The sequence below is a fragment of the Tauraco erythrolophus genome, chromosome 16 (assembly GCF_009769465.1).
Source record: "Tauraco erythrolophus isolate bTauEry1 chromosome 16, bTauEry1.pri, whole genome shotgun sequence".
Taxonomy (NCBI): Eukaryota; Metazoa; Chordata; class Aves; order Musophagiformes; family Musophagidae; genus Tauraco; species Tauraco erythrolophus.
This window is the reverse complement of record NC_141480.1, coordinates 18,781,825-18,796,691: the sequence shown is the minus strand read 5'-3', so window position 1 is coordinate 18,796,691 and position 14,867 is coordinate 18,781,825. Positions and strand designations below refer to the sequence as shown.

Sequence of the window (14,867 nt, the reverse complement as noted above, 5' to 3'; positions counted from 1 at the left end):
GATGCTTTAAATCACCTGCCAGCTGGTTTTGCCTTGCGGTGATTCTCTGGCTGAAGCTGAGCATCCCGCCTCTCGTGCCACAGTACCAGAGCAGGATCCGAGCCGTGGAGCTGTTTGCCTGTTCCTGTTCTGTGCAGGCTCAGACAGCAATAGTTTTTCCTTGGGTTTTTGTGCACACTGCCTCACTCTGTCTTTACTCTGTGGTTGTAGCAGGCAGGAGAGCAGGACTCGTGGTTCTCAGGTCTCCGGAGAGCAGAAGTTTTGGAGATGAGACACTTCTGCTGGAGCAGAAAAAAAAAAAACGAGGCACAAATCTGCTTTGCTGCCTGCATGTGGTACTGTCTATGACCTCGGCACAGAAAACTGATCACTGTTCAGCTCGTGGTGCAGACAGAAGCATCAAGCTGAGATCAGCACAAAATATTAAAATAAAAATAATCCCATCAGTCAGCATACGTCACTGGAGAAGCTATTGCTGGCAGAAAACTACCCACACTGTAGGTGTAACCAGGCATGTGGAGGTGCATTGTTTTAAAAAAAAAAAAAAAATATTTCTCATTTAACCCTTTACTGGCAGCAATGGCAAACCTGGTTTTGGCTTTTCAGTGTTGCATTCCAAGGGAAGAGGAGGAGCAGCGAAGCCTGGCTGCTGCGGAGGGATGCCCGGGAGCTGGCTAGTGCAGTGCCACACCTGCTCCATGCCAGGCGTGCTCGGAACTGTCATTTCTTCACGTAAGAATCATCCTGGCTGGTTCTCGTGTCTCTTCCCCTTCGCGTTTCAGTGAGAAAACACAAGCGTGTCTCCTCTGCAGCGCTGTGTGCTGGGGTCGCCTCCGGCTGGCTGACCCCAAAGGTGCTCCCGTGGGTGATTCCATGGTTCCAGAGAGATGAGGCCACGGGAGAGAAACGTGGTGAAACTCTTCCTTAAAACTGCTGAAAAAAAGGTTGCTGGATCCTTTTGAACCGGAAAGCATCTCCTGTCGCAGGTTTGCTTTTGTCCTGGTCGCAGGGGTCGGCGTTGGCGCTCGGGGTGTCTCGTGTTCGAAAACGTGGATTGACGGTCAACTTTTTCCACCTCGGATGTTGCAGAGCATCGAGTGGCTCCTGCCTGGTGTGTAAACATGAGCATCACCTTGAGGCGCTCGGCCGGGAGCCCTGACCACCTTCAGCCCACTGGATATCGCTGCAACGCGGCGCTGGGAACGCATTTTTCTTTCCTCTCGTGCCAAAGGGCTTCACTTTTTCTAAATGCTTCAGCCGCCTCCTGCCCTCGGTAATACCCGCTGAATTTTTATTTTAGGTAAAATACATCCTTCCTGCGTTCCCCGGCTCGGTTTTAAGTTGGCGCCACGTGCTCAGATACTCTGATAATGCTCTTTTTGAACGTTTCTTTTTGCACAGCTGTAATTAAAGACAGAATTTGCCCTTTATAACTTGTTATTTCGGGAGCTGGAGCCCAGCCTGCGCTGTTGTTGCTGGCGGGCTCCAAATGCCATTGTCCTGGGAAGCCGAGCACAGCCGGCGGCGCTGGAAGGCAGCTCTGGAATTTCACTCGGCTATTTTTAGTCGGTGGTGAAAAATTGCACTTCCAACACTTTTCAGTCTTTGTCAGTGCTGAAATAAATCAAAGGGCAAATCCTGACCGCTCGCTAACGAGCGGGACGAGGAGGTGACCTTAAGTCGCTGCCGAGGCTGAGGTGGTGGGAAGGTGAAGTGGAGGGGGTGGATGGGGATGAGCCCCAGCTCTGCCCGGCTGGTCACTGCCTTGGGAAGGGGAAGGGGCTGCGAGGGCGGTGGGACATCACCACGCAGCTGTAGCCACCCAGCCTGCTGCATGCAGGTGCTCCGTGGCCGTTGCTATGCCGGGGTGGCTCCTGGCTCCTTGCTCTTCTCCCTGTGCCTCTTTTGGGGCCAGTCCCCCCCGTTTTCCTCTAACTCCCCTGGGTCTCCTCCTCTGGAGTTCCGTGGTGTTGCAGGTCCGCTGCCTGCCGAGCCGCGGTGGTGGCTGCCCTGGACGTGGCAGCTCTTTGGAAGCCGGGACCTGGAGGCAGGAGCTCCTGAAGGACGCCGGGTGTCAGTCGGGGTGGCTGAATATCGTGCTGTCCTGTGTCGGACTGTTCCCTTCAACCCCAACCACCTCCACAGCTGTAAAGGTAAAACCAGCTTCTAACCCGCAGTTTCTTCTTTTTAATGCCAGGGCGGGAGTTTTCCGAGAAGCCCCTTTGCCTCTTTGGCCACCGAGTTTCCACAATGGCACAAAAAAGAGGAGTCCCAGGCAGCTGCTTTGCTGCTTTCTCTCCCTGTGCTCTGACTTTGGGACTTAGTTTGAATGGGGAGACCTTCGCCTGGTCTTGGCTGTGCCTCCCAGTAGCCCCCAGTTACCCAAGAGCTGCTCTGCACATCGTCCAGGCTCCAACATTTCCATGGAGGTAAGATGGTACCGAGGGCAGTAGCTCCTGGCAGGACACATGCGTGGGCTGGCAGCTACTGGAACTGGGGGGCTGGAGGTGGGATGCTCCCACATCGTGTCTCAGCAGAGGGTGCAGCACTGCAGGGGGACGGTGGCAGGAGGAGCCGGGGATGGCCATGGCTTGCGGCAGGATCACGGATCGCCAACGGGGGTCCCGCTACGCTGCGGTTCGCTCCACCGTACCTGTCGGTGCTGGGGTTGCCCTGCACCCCTCAGCCCTGTGCCCTCACTCCGTCCCCGATCCCAAACCCCCCCCAAGACACAGGACCGAGGGGAGATGTCCCAGCCCTCATGGTTTCCATCTCAAAGGTGGTTTCTATCGTGCCACATTGTTCACGCAGGTGCTGACCCCTCTCTTGGCTGCTCCTCTGGGGTTGTGTGTCCCTTTTTGGGATTCCTCTGAGTTTGGAGTCGGGGGAGGGGCACTCTGAGCATCTGAGCGTGGGGCCCTGGGCTGTGCTGGGAAGGAGCTGGGTCCCTGCAGTGCCAGGAGGGGCTTGCCCTGTCCCCCGACACGGCGCTGTGCCGCCCCAGGGAGCAGGCTGTAGGCAAAGCGGCTTTACCCAGGCTCCTAAAATCCCTCTGCTTCTCTCCGGCTGATTTCTTGGGTGCTGCTTTCAGCCCAGCTTGCTGTAATTTCATGGAAAAGCTCCTGAATGCTGCAGTGTTGCTGCTCACGCTGCTCCTTGCAACCCCCTGGGAATGCTTGGGACACCTCGGAGAGCCGCGCTGGCACCACTCACTGGTTAAACACGGCAAAGGGCGTTTAACCATCCGAGTCGGTACGAGGAATCCACACACCTCGTCACGTCTCCCTCCATCTTTGCTTCTCTAGGCTAAACAAACCAGCTCCTTCCATCCTTTCCCGGGGGTCAGGTTGTGGTGCGAGTCTCTGCCCTGGCTGCTCGCCCGCTCCAGCGGTTCTGGGTGCAGGGGAGCAGGGCACAGCCCGCGTCTCGCACGCTGCTTGGCCACGCGTGGTTTGGGGCTGGTTTGGGGCTGGTTGGTTTTGGGGTTGCACAGGAGGACACTGACACGGTGGGACAGTGTGCAGGAAGGACGTGCAGAGCTCAGGGTTACCCCCAACGGGGCGGTTCGGCATAGCCAGGTCTAAACTGACCCAAAATAGCAGAGAAGTTTGTATTATTTGAGGAGGGGAGGGGATGAAGGCCAGCAACTTGCTTGAAAGCTAAAAGTGTGTGAAAACACTCTTTTCCTAGTGAGGAAAATGGAAAATCTAGAGGAAACTCGTGGCAGAAGAGAAGAGGGGAGGGATGGCTGGTCTCATCGGAGCACCGCTGTAGCTGGATGCTGTCCTTCAGGAACACCAGGTGGCTTTGGCTGCGGGCATCCCCAGCGGTGGGGGGCACCAGTGGTAGAGTCCCTGGCCATGCTCTGGCTGCTGGTGCCGGGCTGAGATGGAGGTGCCTCCTTATGGTAGGAATAAAGCATTTTGCTAAACAAACATCATCCCACAGGTCACAAACTAAACGCTGCCTCCAGGGAGGGGGCTGGCGATGCTCCCCGGCACTCTTGGAAGCTTCGGTGCCTTTCCCAGCACTGTTTGGCCAGGACAGACCCAAACCTGTGTACACCAGCACCATCCAGCCATCCCCCTGAGCCAGACACACTTCTGGACCTTGGCACCTACTGTGAGCTTCTAAATTTGCTCCTCCAAACCAGCTGCCCTGGGGCGGGCCACGCTCTGCAGCCCTCTCCACCACCCTCATCACCCCCTTGCTCTGCAGAACATCAGCTTCCCTGTGGCTTTGGTGGGCACCAGTGGATTGAAGCCAGTTGGGTCAGAAAACAAGAAGGGAAAAGTTTACTTGGAGATCATCTCTGTTTAAAGGAAGGAGTTTCTTATCTATTTAATAGCCGTTTGCTCAGTGCCTTAACTTACACAGAGGTATTTTGGAGCCCACCACGGGGAGGATGGGGGACTGTCATTCTGTAGACCCAGCTTTGCGTTTCTACCTTGAGGTGAGCCTTGCTGTGCTTCAGCCTGGTTTGGTTTAACGCTTGGGCCACGCTCGTTTGCTGGAGCAGCCCCAGGAGGAGTATTCCGGGGGTGGAAGGATGGGGAACGTGCTGCGTGTGGCTATGGTGTGAGGAGCATCGGGAGCTGCCCCTCGGCAGCGGCTCGGAGCCGCTCCAGCACATCGGGAGATGCTCTGTGTGGGAAGGGCAGATCCCACGGGGCTGGCTCTGGTGGCTCGTTAGTTTTCATGGAATGTCTTATTTATCTCGAGTATATCGGAGCTTATTCTCGGGGGAAGGCAGGAGCTGGGTTTGAAAGAACGATACACGCGGGAGGTGAGTGGAGATGGAGCCGGGACAAGCTCCTCTGCTGTGAGCGTAGCTGAGGATAATTTAAATTAAATGAAAATTATTCTCCTGGCCTTTTCCTTGCTGAGGTGGATCATCTCACCCCACGGGCACAGACCCTGGCATGCGCCACTCTGGTGCACCGTGGTTTGAGAGGTGCCCCTGTGCCACGGCACCCACTGTCTCATCCCCTGCTACCTGGGAAATCCAAGAGCTGCTGTAAATATTTAAAAGTACACCTAGAACTCCGAAAGAACTGCTGTTTCTAAGCCTCTGTCTGAAAAAAAAGCTGCATTTCCTTTGGATTCTGGCCAGAGAGGGGGTGTGGGTTTCTCCAGGGGTGTGGGGTTCTCCAGGACTCTGCATTGCTGTTATCTCGGGGGCCTCCCGAGCGGGTTCCTGCACCCCGGGCTGCACTGCTGGGGGCAGAGACCCCGTCTGCTGGGCGCCAGCGGGGTCCGGGGGGAACCCGAGGGCACTCATCCTTCCCAAAGTCCGCACAGTCGTAACACGTGGTAAAAAATAACCTGGAAATAAATTCCAATTAAGACCAACGAAAGGGCTGAGGCTTTCACTTGCAAAACCAATGGGTGGTTTAACCCCTCGCTGCCCCGGTGCGTGTGAATTGCTTTTGTTCTCACGTTGCTACTAACGGGGTGACTGAGCTGCTCAAGGTCCCCCGCTGTTTTGCGTGGGGAGGTGGACGCACCTGAAGGGTGCTGTGTTGAGAAGTGAGTCTGTTCATAGCTTTACCACCATCTCCCAATCCGTTAGGGGCTTCATGACGTTGTCTTACAGCCGGCAGGACACCAGCTTCCCAAAAGTCACCTCCTCCGTGCGGGATGGAGAGCTTCCACACGTAGGAGCTGCTGTCCTGCTCTTACACTCAAAATCTTGCTCTAGGTACGGTGTCTGCCTCCGAGCAGCCTGTTGTCGACTCTCCTGTCTTGCCAATGGGTCTATAAATTTAATTAAACACTAAGGACTGTTGCACCATGTATGATCCAATTCTCAAGGGCAACAGCCACAGAATCAGAGAATCATGGAATGGTTTGGGTTGGAAGGCACCTCAAAGATCATCCAGTTCTAACCCCTCTGCCATGGGCAGGGACACCCTCCGCTACACCAGGTTGCCCAAAGCCTCATCCAACCTGGCCTTGAACACTTCCAGGGATGGGGCAGCCACAACTTCTCTGGGCAACCTGTTCCAGTGCCTCACCACCCTCAATGGGTGAGAGCGTGGGGAGGGCTGCGGAGCTCTGAGGTTACAGCGGGGATTTTGGTGCTGGTTTTTGTTCTCTCCATCCAGCACCAGGTGAAAAGACGTTTTCATTTCTGAAGTGTCCAAAACACGCTGAAGGCACCAAGAGAAAACAAAGATGTTGCTGGCATAACCTGACAGCGGGTCTGCAGCGCGCGTTTGCCAGGGAGCTCAGGAACGAACGTATCGCAGCCGTCCACGGCAGGAAATAAATAACGAGAAGGGGGCAGGGGATTTGGGGGTGGGTTTTATATACTGGGGCACCAGAGCTTCGAAGCAGCATTTCAGTCACCCCGGGGTGTCTGGGTGTCTGTGAACGCTGTGGGTGAGTCAGAAGAGAAGCTGGGCTGGGGCTGGCCCAGGGTGTCTGTCTGCCGGGGGGTGCGTGTCCGTCCCCCCTCGCCGAGGGCAGTGGGTTTCCGGCAGGGAAGGATGCGTGCGGTGGGGCTGGGGGATGCTGAGCCAAACCTCAATTAAAGGGGTGCTGTGGTTCGTGACAGTCCCAGGGCTGGGCAGCCCTGGTGACCCAGTTCGTGACAGTCCCCAGGCTGGGCAGCCCTGGTGACCCAGTTCGTGACAGTCCCCAGGCTGGGCAGCTCTGGTGACCCAGTCGGTTTCAAATACAATTTATTAAAATTTGAGGTTGTTTTCTCAATAATCCAAAGCCAACGCTCTCTAAACTCTTCCCAGTTTGTAAATATCCTTCTGAATTTTTTTTTTTTTGTAGTTTCCATATGCCAGGAAATTTTATTCCATACTCAAGACCAGGTCCTGCTGTACTGGAGGAGGTGGTCCCTTCCAACCCAAACCATTCCGTGATTCTCTGATCCTGTGGAGCGCAGAGGGTCAAACATTAACCCAGGTTTCGGAATGGGATCTTCTGGCTCTCTAATCTTTCGACCACAAAAATCATGTCCTGCTTTAGCAGGGAGGACACGTCAACCGAAGCAGCACGATCCGAGCGCTGAGAATTGTGTCGCTGGAGAAGGTGAGCTTTCACCCGAGGACGTGAAGGCTTTGCCTTGGTATTTTATTTTTCGTTCCTTATTTTTAAATAACGGTATTTTGAGCCCCCCTCGCTCCTCACCTCGGTATTTTAGGTGCTGTAGCAGAGCCGGGTAAGGGCCAGCTGCTTCTCTCTGGGTGGCAGCAGAGTTAATGCATCTGTCACCGGGCAGGAGTAAGAATCCTTCTGAATCTGCTCATTTTTTCCAGATCTTTAAAAAAATCATCGAACCTAGTGTCATCTCATTTTGGCTACAAAATATTTCTCTGAAGGAAGAATAAGCGTTTCCATATTTCAAGTGCAGTCATCCCTGCCCTAAGAAGAATGTTTATTTATATCTTCCTCCTACCAGCTGTAAGTTCAATAATTATTCTTCCAGCAGGAGCATTTGAAATGTATCTGCCTTTGCTTTCCTCCCGTTGTAACTCGTTACTGGCCACAGAGGAACCTCTGATCCCTATCCAAACAGCCAAATAAACGATTGTAAGATCCTAAGATGAGGGGTTTAGTGAGCAGAATATGTTGGGCTGGGGATTTGGGGAAGGCATCCGAAGTTTGGGGAACTGGGAAATGGATACCCACGGAGCTGCCGGAGGATTTGAGCAGCTAGCTCCCGCCAGCTCCATAGCAAATCCCAGAGATTGTGTCATTTTGCCGCTGCCTGTCTCTTATTTTTCTTTTCTATTTTTTTTTCCCCGTGTCTGCAGCCTTGCTGGATCGCGGTGGGGCTGGGGGCAGCGTCCTTGCCTGTGGGTATGGAGGAGCCTGGCTGGGAGGCACCCGCGGCCGGTCACTTTTCTCCTCCTCCCGTGAGTGTTTAGCATCAAGGGGGATCCCTGAAATAAGGGACGAGCTGGCAGGATGAGTGCCAGCCGACTGAGCTACTCGAGGCCTAAAAAAATTGCAGAAAATTGAAACAGGCTTAGAAATAAATCACTTTATTACATCAAAAGGTTTGGGGGACGAAAAAGATTGAATTATGTTCTAACTGGGAAATATTTCTAGGCTGTGCCAGTCGTAATATCCTTCCCCTGGTGCTTTGTGGTGCTGGTCCACAGCAGCGTGAGCCACAGGAGGAGAGGCTGGAGGGGATCAGTGAGCAAATCCCTCTGCGGGGCTGGTGGCACGGCTACCTGCCAGGCTCCCCCCGTGCCGCCTGCCCGGTCCCGACACAGTTGGCACATGGAGAGGGCAAATTCCTGCTGGGAGAGGAAATCCGTAAGTACATCACGCAATGAATGTACAGAAAATGTGGGCTTCAAAGGATGGCCGTGTTTCAGTAGAGGCCCCAGCTCAGGGTGGTGGGGTGGCATGGGGCTGCATCCCGGCGCATCCCCGGCTCGTCGGGGCAGCTTTTCGTCCCCTCGGAGAGCCAACACCGTGGCTCGGATGCCCACAGGTTTCAGGGCAGTGCTGGTCTTGGGACCCACGATATGAACTTTCCAGGGCTTTTTTAAACACACGATTACTTTTGTGTCGATACGGCGAGGACGACATCACCCTCAATTCATTCTTGCCCTGTTGCACAACGGGGAGGTACCTGCAGTTCGTTGGCGCCGGGGCTTTCCTTCTTCCCCTTCCCCCTCATCCTCATCCTCACAGGAGAACTGGCAGAGCAAGTCCTGGTAGGCTGAAACTGCCTCACTGCCCTGGTGTGCTTCCACCCACGCAAGGTCATCGTTAGCGCTTAATGACCAGCTACGTCCCTGATGATGTGCTGAGATGATGACGTCATGCTGATGCACGACACGTCAGCAAACGGCGATACACACCCCCCCCCCCCGGAGGAGTTATCGATCCAGCGACGTGTTGACTCGAGTTCAGAGCACACGCCCGGAGACGCGCTCCACAAATTATTGCAGTTGTGCGGTTCACGGAGTCGTGGGAACGCAGTGCTGGGCTTCATCAGAATCCAGTGGGTTTGTATCTCAGAATAAATCGCTCAAAAACTTGGGTTTTCATCCATCTTCCTAGCCCTTGCCTTGGACACGTCGCTCAGACCTCACAAGCTCTTCAATCCAAGTTGCTCAGAGACAATTTTACTTTAATTTGCAGATACAGGGATCGATATCCTCTGCTCCTCCTTTTCTTGGTGCTCTGCACTAAAGCCAACGAGTTAGATCTTTTCCATCATTCCTTAATTATTTGCAACATTCTTCTCTTTCTTCCACATCAGAAATGTTTTTTTTTTTTTAAAAGCAGGTTACAGGAACTCAAGTTCATGCCACCGTTTCGAAGACTCACACCTGCTTCTGTAACGTCCATCGTTGCGACGCATTAACCCTTCAGTCTGCCAGAACGAGACCACGGCTTTACTCTTCCTTCAAATAAATGGAGGATTTTTTGCCTTTTTTCTTTTTTTTTTTTCTCTTTTACTTTTTTTTTTTCTCTTTTCCTATGCCCTGGGCAATCCTTTCCATAGTCAGAAAACTAGCCTGACTGTACAGCTGTACTTTGGAAAGCGCCGCGTAGAATAGTATCGTGTTGGTCAGCAAATCTCTTCCCTGCATATATTTAGACTCAGACATGCTGATTTTTCATTTTGGTGTCACAAACAAATATCTGCTGCCTTGTTTGATCTCCAGAGCGAACGTCTGATTACAGGGAGAGCAAAAGCAAGCTGGATTTTGTCCCACCTTATTCCCAGTGCCACCTCTGCGGGCTTGCCGAGGTCGGCGGCGTTACACAACGCGAAGGACGGGGTATAATTTGCCCTGCGAGTCCTTTGTTCTAGGTTGTGATGGGAAGGTGGAAAGAATTCAGCTCAGCTGTCAGCCTGAGCACCCAGGTTTGACAGGAAAAGCCCTCGGATGTTTTTTGACTTGGAAATGGAGCGTGTCTGGGTCAGGGGCGGCGGGCACACAGCCCCAGCTGTGCGAGTTTGGGGTTCGTAGTCCCAGTTAGAGGGATTTTTGGCAGCTTTGGGGACACGTCAATGTTTCACCCCCAGACGGAGCAGCAGCAGTTGTTTGATGAGGAGGGAGACCTGCTCCTCTTGGTTCCCCTTTCTAAATGCCACGAAAAGAGTTTAGACCTCACGGTAAGTATTCTCGTAAGCATTTTTGAATTAATAAAATGCATTTCTGCTGACATAAATGTACTGCAGAGCCGGCGTGTCGTCAAGAAGAAAGGACTCTGTGACATTTCCGTTTGTTCCCATTTCATTTCTTAACCATTTGGCAGAGGTTCAAACAGGTAACGGAAAAAAAAAAATGCTTAGGATGAAGCTACCGAGTCCATTTCCATCGCAAGCGCGGGGTCGGTAGCGCTGTGCTGTTACACCCGATTGCTGCCTGGGACATTTTGGCTTCCGATTTCCAATGCCTACAAATGCCTTTGGTGGCTGCTGTGCCATCGGATCGCAGCCCGCGTGCCCTCGGTCACCCAAAGCACCTGAGCTTTCAGCGCCGCCGAGCCGCTAAGCCCACCCGACGCTCCCTCCGGCTGCTTCCCGGCAGCCGAAGCCTGCGGATGCTCGGTGCCTCTCCGCGGCAGTGGCGGTGAAGGGTGGTGGCAAGCAGGATACAGACCCTCACGGTGGAAAAAGCTGCTCATTGCCAAGGGCTGTGATGAGCTCAAGGGAAACGCCACCTCCTTATCCCAGTGTTTCCTTGGAATTACGGTGCATCTCCTTCACAAGCTTTTGTAGTCGGCCCTTTCTGTCTCCATCTCACCTAGACTGAAAGTTTTTTCTGGCAAGGACTATCTATTTCCCAAACACTGTGCCTGCTGTCAGTCAGCAGTCGGTAAATAATACCCTTTAAGGATATCCATGAGGGGCTGGATCTCCCTACGGCACAGGGCTGGCCTGCTGAGCTGCTGGAGCAGCAAAGGAAGCAGAAATAGGAACCCCAGTTAAGCACGGACACGATTGCCTGACTGAGTGATGCCAGCAAGAGAAATCCTGAGGCACGTGGCTGGACAAAATGGAATTTATTAAAATAAAATTTATTAAATATTTATTAAATAGAACGGATTATTAAAGAAACAGGACAGCGTGCGGAATCAGCCTGTGGTTCTGCGTATGGTGATGCTTTCCTAACGGAGTGCAGAAGCTGGTATTTTTCACGAGTTCACTTCTTAACACTACTTAGTGAAAGAAATAATAGGGACAAACCAACACCATTTAGTAATCTGGTAACTCTAAAAACCACCATGTGAACCAGTTCCTCTGTGTTCACTGTTTTATGAGGAAAAAGGTAAACATTAGATACTGTTGGTGCTTTATTTTGTTGAAAAGATGAGTCCTGTTCTGCAACCTCAGGTCCCTCCAGACTGATCTGGAGCACTGTGACAACTCCCAGCTCCCAATTCCTCCTCCCCTGTCACACCCCGGGGCCCTGCAGCAGCTCAGGCAGGAAGGTTTCTCATTTCCCAAGGTACCATCACGGGCTCCAACTTCTCCTGGGTTTTTCACTCACTTGGGACGGAGCGGGTAACACCCAGCTCCACCAGCAAGATGATGCTGGGTCAGAGGGGCTGTAACAGTTTGCAGCAATGAGCTACAAAACCAACGGAAGCATCATGCTTTAGGAAAATGTTGTTCCTCCTCATGAACCCCAACAGAAACGTTCCCATGACATCAACAATCAATCCTTCTGAGCTTGATTTTTCCAATCCTTTTGAGCTGGTCCTCTTTGCTCCCCGTGTGTCTCCAATTTTTAATCAGGAGAACACAGCTCTCAGGTGTGGCACAAAGATGGGCCAATTTCCTCTCTGAAAAGGATCTGAGAGGCGCTTCCTGGTGCACGCTGTGTGGGGATTCTCCCAGGGACTGGCTGCCGGAGGTTTCACTCTCCCTTTGTTGCTCTGGGTGCAGCAGCGGCAAAACAAAACTGAGCCGACTCCTGGCTCGATACCGGGATATTAAGGCTGACTGGCACAGACCGAATTTATTGTGCACAGGATAAAGGCATCAGTTGGGATTTGTTCACGTGCCAGGCAAGTCGGGATAGCGAAAGGCCGGAGGGCAGCGGAGCAAGGTGAGACAGCGGGGCGGAGCACGGGGGGGTGCCGGGGGCTCACAGCGGTTTCCCAGCGCTTCGGATTCCCCAGGATTCACCTTCCCCGCGCTGTTCGCCCTTCCACCGGCAGGCACGGCAACACACGGAGCCCAACAGCCGTTAACGCTCTTTCCGTCCGGTCCCGCAGCCCGCGGGAACGACCCTCGTCCCCGGGAGCGCGGCGGGAGGCGGGGCCGCCGTTCCGCGGCCCTCCCCGCACTGAGCCCCCCGCACCCTCCCCTTCGGGCCGAGGCGCGGCTCTGGTGCCGGTACGGCTCCCCGGGAGCGGCGGGCCCCCTGCCGCTCAGGCCGGTGCCGCCGGCGGCCGGGCAGCGCGCCCCGCGCTCGGTGCGGCCCCCGGGTCACCGCCGGGAGCACCGGGCCCCCGCAGCTCCCAGCATACCCCGCGCGCGCCGCGGGGCACGCCGGGAGCCGCCCGCAGCCACGGGCGGCGGCGGCGCGGGGCACGCCGGGAGTTGTAGTCGGTTCCGAGGCGCCAAGTCGCGCTTCGCCTCGTCCGGCCGCCGTGACGTAAGAGCGGGCGCACCGTGAGGGCGCGCATGCGCGCGGCGGCGCGGCGGGGTTTTGGGGGGGGCCGGGCCGGGGCTGGTGGAGCGGCGGGGCCTGGCGGGCGCGGGGAGGCGGCGGGGGCGGGCGGGGCGCCGCGGCGGAGCTGCCCGCCGCTATGGAGCCCGACTCGGTGATCGAGGACAAGACCATCGAGCTGATGGTGAGTGGCCCCCGCCCCCCGCGCAGGCCCCCCCCTCCCTACCCCCTTCCCGGCCCTCCGCCCGCCGGCAGGCCCCGCCGCCGCGCTCGGGCCTGCGGGGGTCCGGCGCCCCCGCCGCGAAGGTGGCTCCGGCGCGGCCGCCCTGGGCCCAGGCCCGGCCCGCTCCGCCCGCAGCCCCGCGGGGGGGTGGGGGGATCGGCTCCGCTCCCCTCTTCCCCCGCGGCCCGTTCCCCCCGGTGCAGGCCGGGGCGTGACGGGCGCTTTGATGTCGTTAAAAACGAGAGAAGCCAACCGTCAGCAGCCGGCAGGGCCGGGCTGGGGGGCGCGGGTGCTGCGGGCACGCTGCGAAAACCGAAACTGAGCCGCCCCCGCCGCGCGCTGCCGGTGCCCCCCGAGCTGCAGCGTCTCATTCCCGGCCGGGACCTCCCCGCGCCTCCCGGCCGCAGCCCCCGGGGCCTGTGGCGGTTGCGGGGCGGGGGGCGGGTTGGAACTCGCAGCGTGCGGATCGGGGCCTCCGCTCGGGCCGGTGCTTGAAGGCAGCTCCCGGCCCTCCGCAGCAGCACCGGTGCGGGAGCTCCGGGCCAGCAGACACGGTATTAGCTAACTAGATCTAATTGGTGTGTTTGTTATACCCCCTAATTAACGCTTGCGCCGCTAAATTTGGGTTAGTGGAGAGGGAGGCGGACAGATGGAAGCAATAGAAGGTGGGTTGTGTGTGGATTTTTTTTTTAATATAAGCAAATCTTTGATGTCTGTAGCCAGATATTAGGGGGGCTTAATTTTATTGCCTTTAGGGATGAATAAAATGAAGTTAGGAGTGCAGAGAGAGGAATAATCACTAAATATCTTCAGATTTATTTGTTATAAGCGTGTTTTGCTTTCACATACAAAATTTCATGCAGTCCTGCAGAATTGGGTGGTAAAATGCGAAAACTTGCTTTTCAGACGCTCTGAAGGTGAGCTGGGTTCAGTGGAGACATGAAATGCTTTTTTTTAGCCAGTAGAGTTCTTGCTGAACTCCCTGATTTGGAAAATACATAGCTTCTTCGAGTGTTGCCTGCTCTCAAGAAGTAGAAATTTAAAAAAAAAAAAGTGAAACTGAAAAAAACACAACCCTTTGTGATTCTTTCTGTATTTATTTTCTGCTCGCTGAGGCCAGCAGCCGAGAAGCTGTTCTCAGCCAGCCCCCCGTCCTCGTCCCTGTCGATTCGGTGAGCTTCTGATGTCACCGTGGCTGACATCAGAACCGTTTCCGCGTCAGTGGACTGCGGCGTCCGGGATAAAGGCTGGGGGCAGCTGTGCAGGTGTCTGTTACAGGAGGAGTCGTCTACAGAGAAGATGTCTGCTAAATTTCCGAGGTGTCAAGGCAGTTCTAGTGGCTTTTTTCCTACCTGGAGCAGAGGGTTACTAATAAGCCTCAGCCTGGGGTTATGCAAGGTGCTAAAGTAGCGTTTGAGGCTGGAAGGTACGTTTGCTTTGCTAAACTATCTTGCTCACTTTTTTGTAAATGCTTTCCCAGTTTTAGAAGTCTCTTCTGTTCAGGGCCAAACCGTTAGCAGGCAGAAGCAAGTGTAACTTTTGCTGATAATTGTTGTATCCTCTGTTTACAGTCGGACCTGGGAAATGTGCTAATTGCTGCAAATATCGATGGAGTGACTTAGATTTTTATTACCTAGTAGGAGATTTCAGGAGATTTTATTCCTAGTAGGAAATTTTTCTTTCATAAGAAATTATTAAATATAAAAATTTAATAAGGTGGACACTTAATTCTGTAGTTTCCAGTAGGAAAATGGCACTCTGTAAAATGTAGTTGAGTTTAATTTCAACCTTAGTGAAGGCTTACGTCGAAACTCTGGTGTTTGAGTGTAAATGTCTCACTAAAATCATTGCAAGTCATTCCTAAATGAAGACCTGGTTCGAAAGTTTTACCTTCTTGTGTGTTGTAGAAGGTCGGATTCTCCGGAAGATTTGTTTAAATACACAAAGCAGAAGCCTTATTGACAGAGTTTTCAGTCAGTGGTTTCAGTGTTATGTGCTAACTCTGGTGCTGGTTGTTATTCCTGGTGGCA

At 54.3% G+C, this 14,867-nt stretch overlaps 1 protein-coding gene across 2 annotated transcripts in view; it reads left to right on the top strand.

Moving 5' to 3' along the window:
* Positions 1-12,740: 12,740 nt before the first annotated feature.
* FBXW11 (F-box and WD repeat domain containing 11) overlaps positions 12,741-14,867 on the top strand; it is a 76,825-nt gene continuing 74,698 nt past the window's right edge. Inside the window, exon 1 of one of the 2 annotated variants that reach the window (XM_086621364.1) lies at positions 12,741-12,798. In XM_086621364.1, the coding sequence (XP_086477490.1) occupies positions 12,754-12,798 (45 nt within the window). In that variant the 5' untranslated portion in view covers positions 12,741-12,753. The remainder of the gene's footprint in view (positions 12,799-14,867) is intronic. The other variant, XM_086621365.1, reaches the window with a different exon arrangement.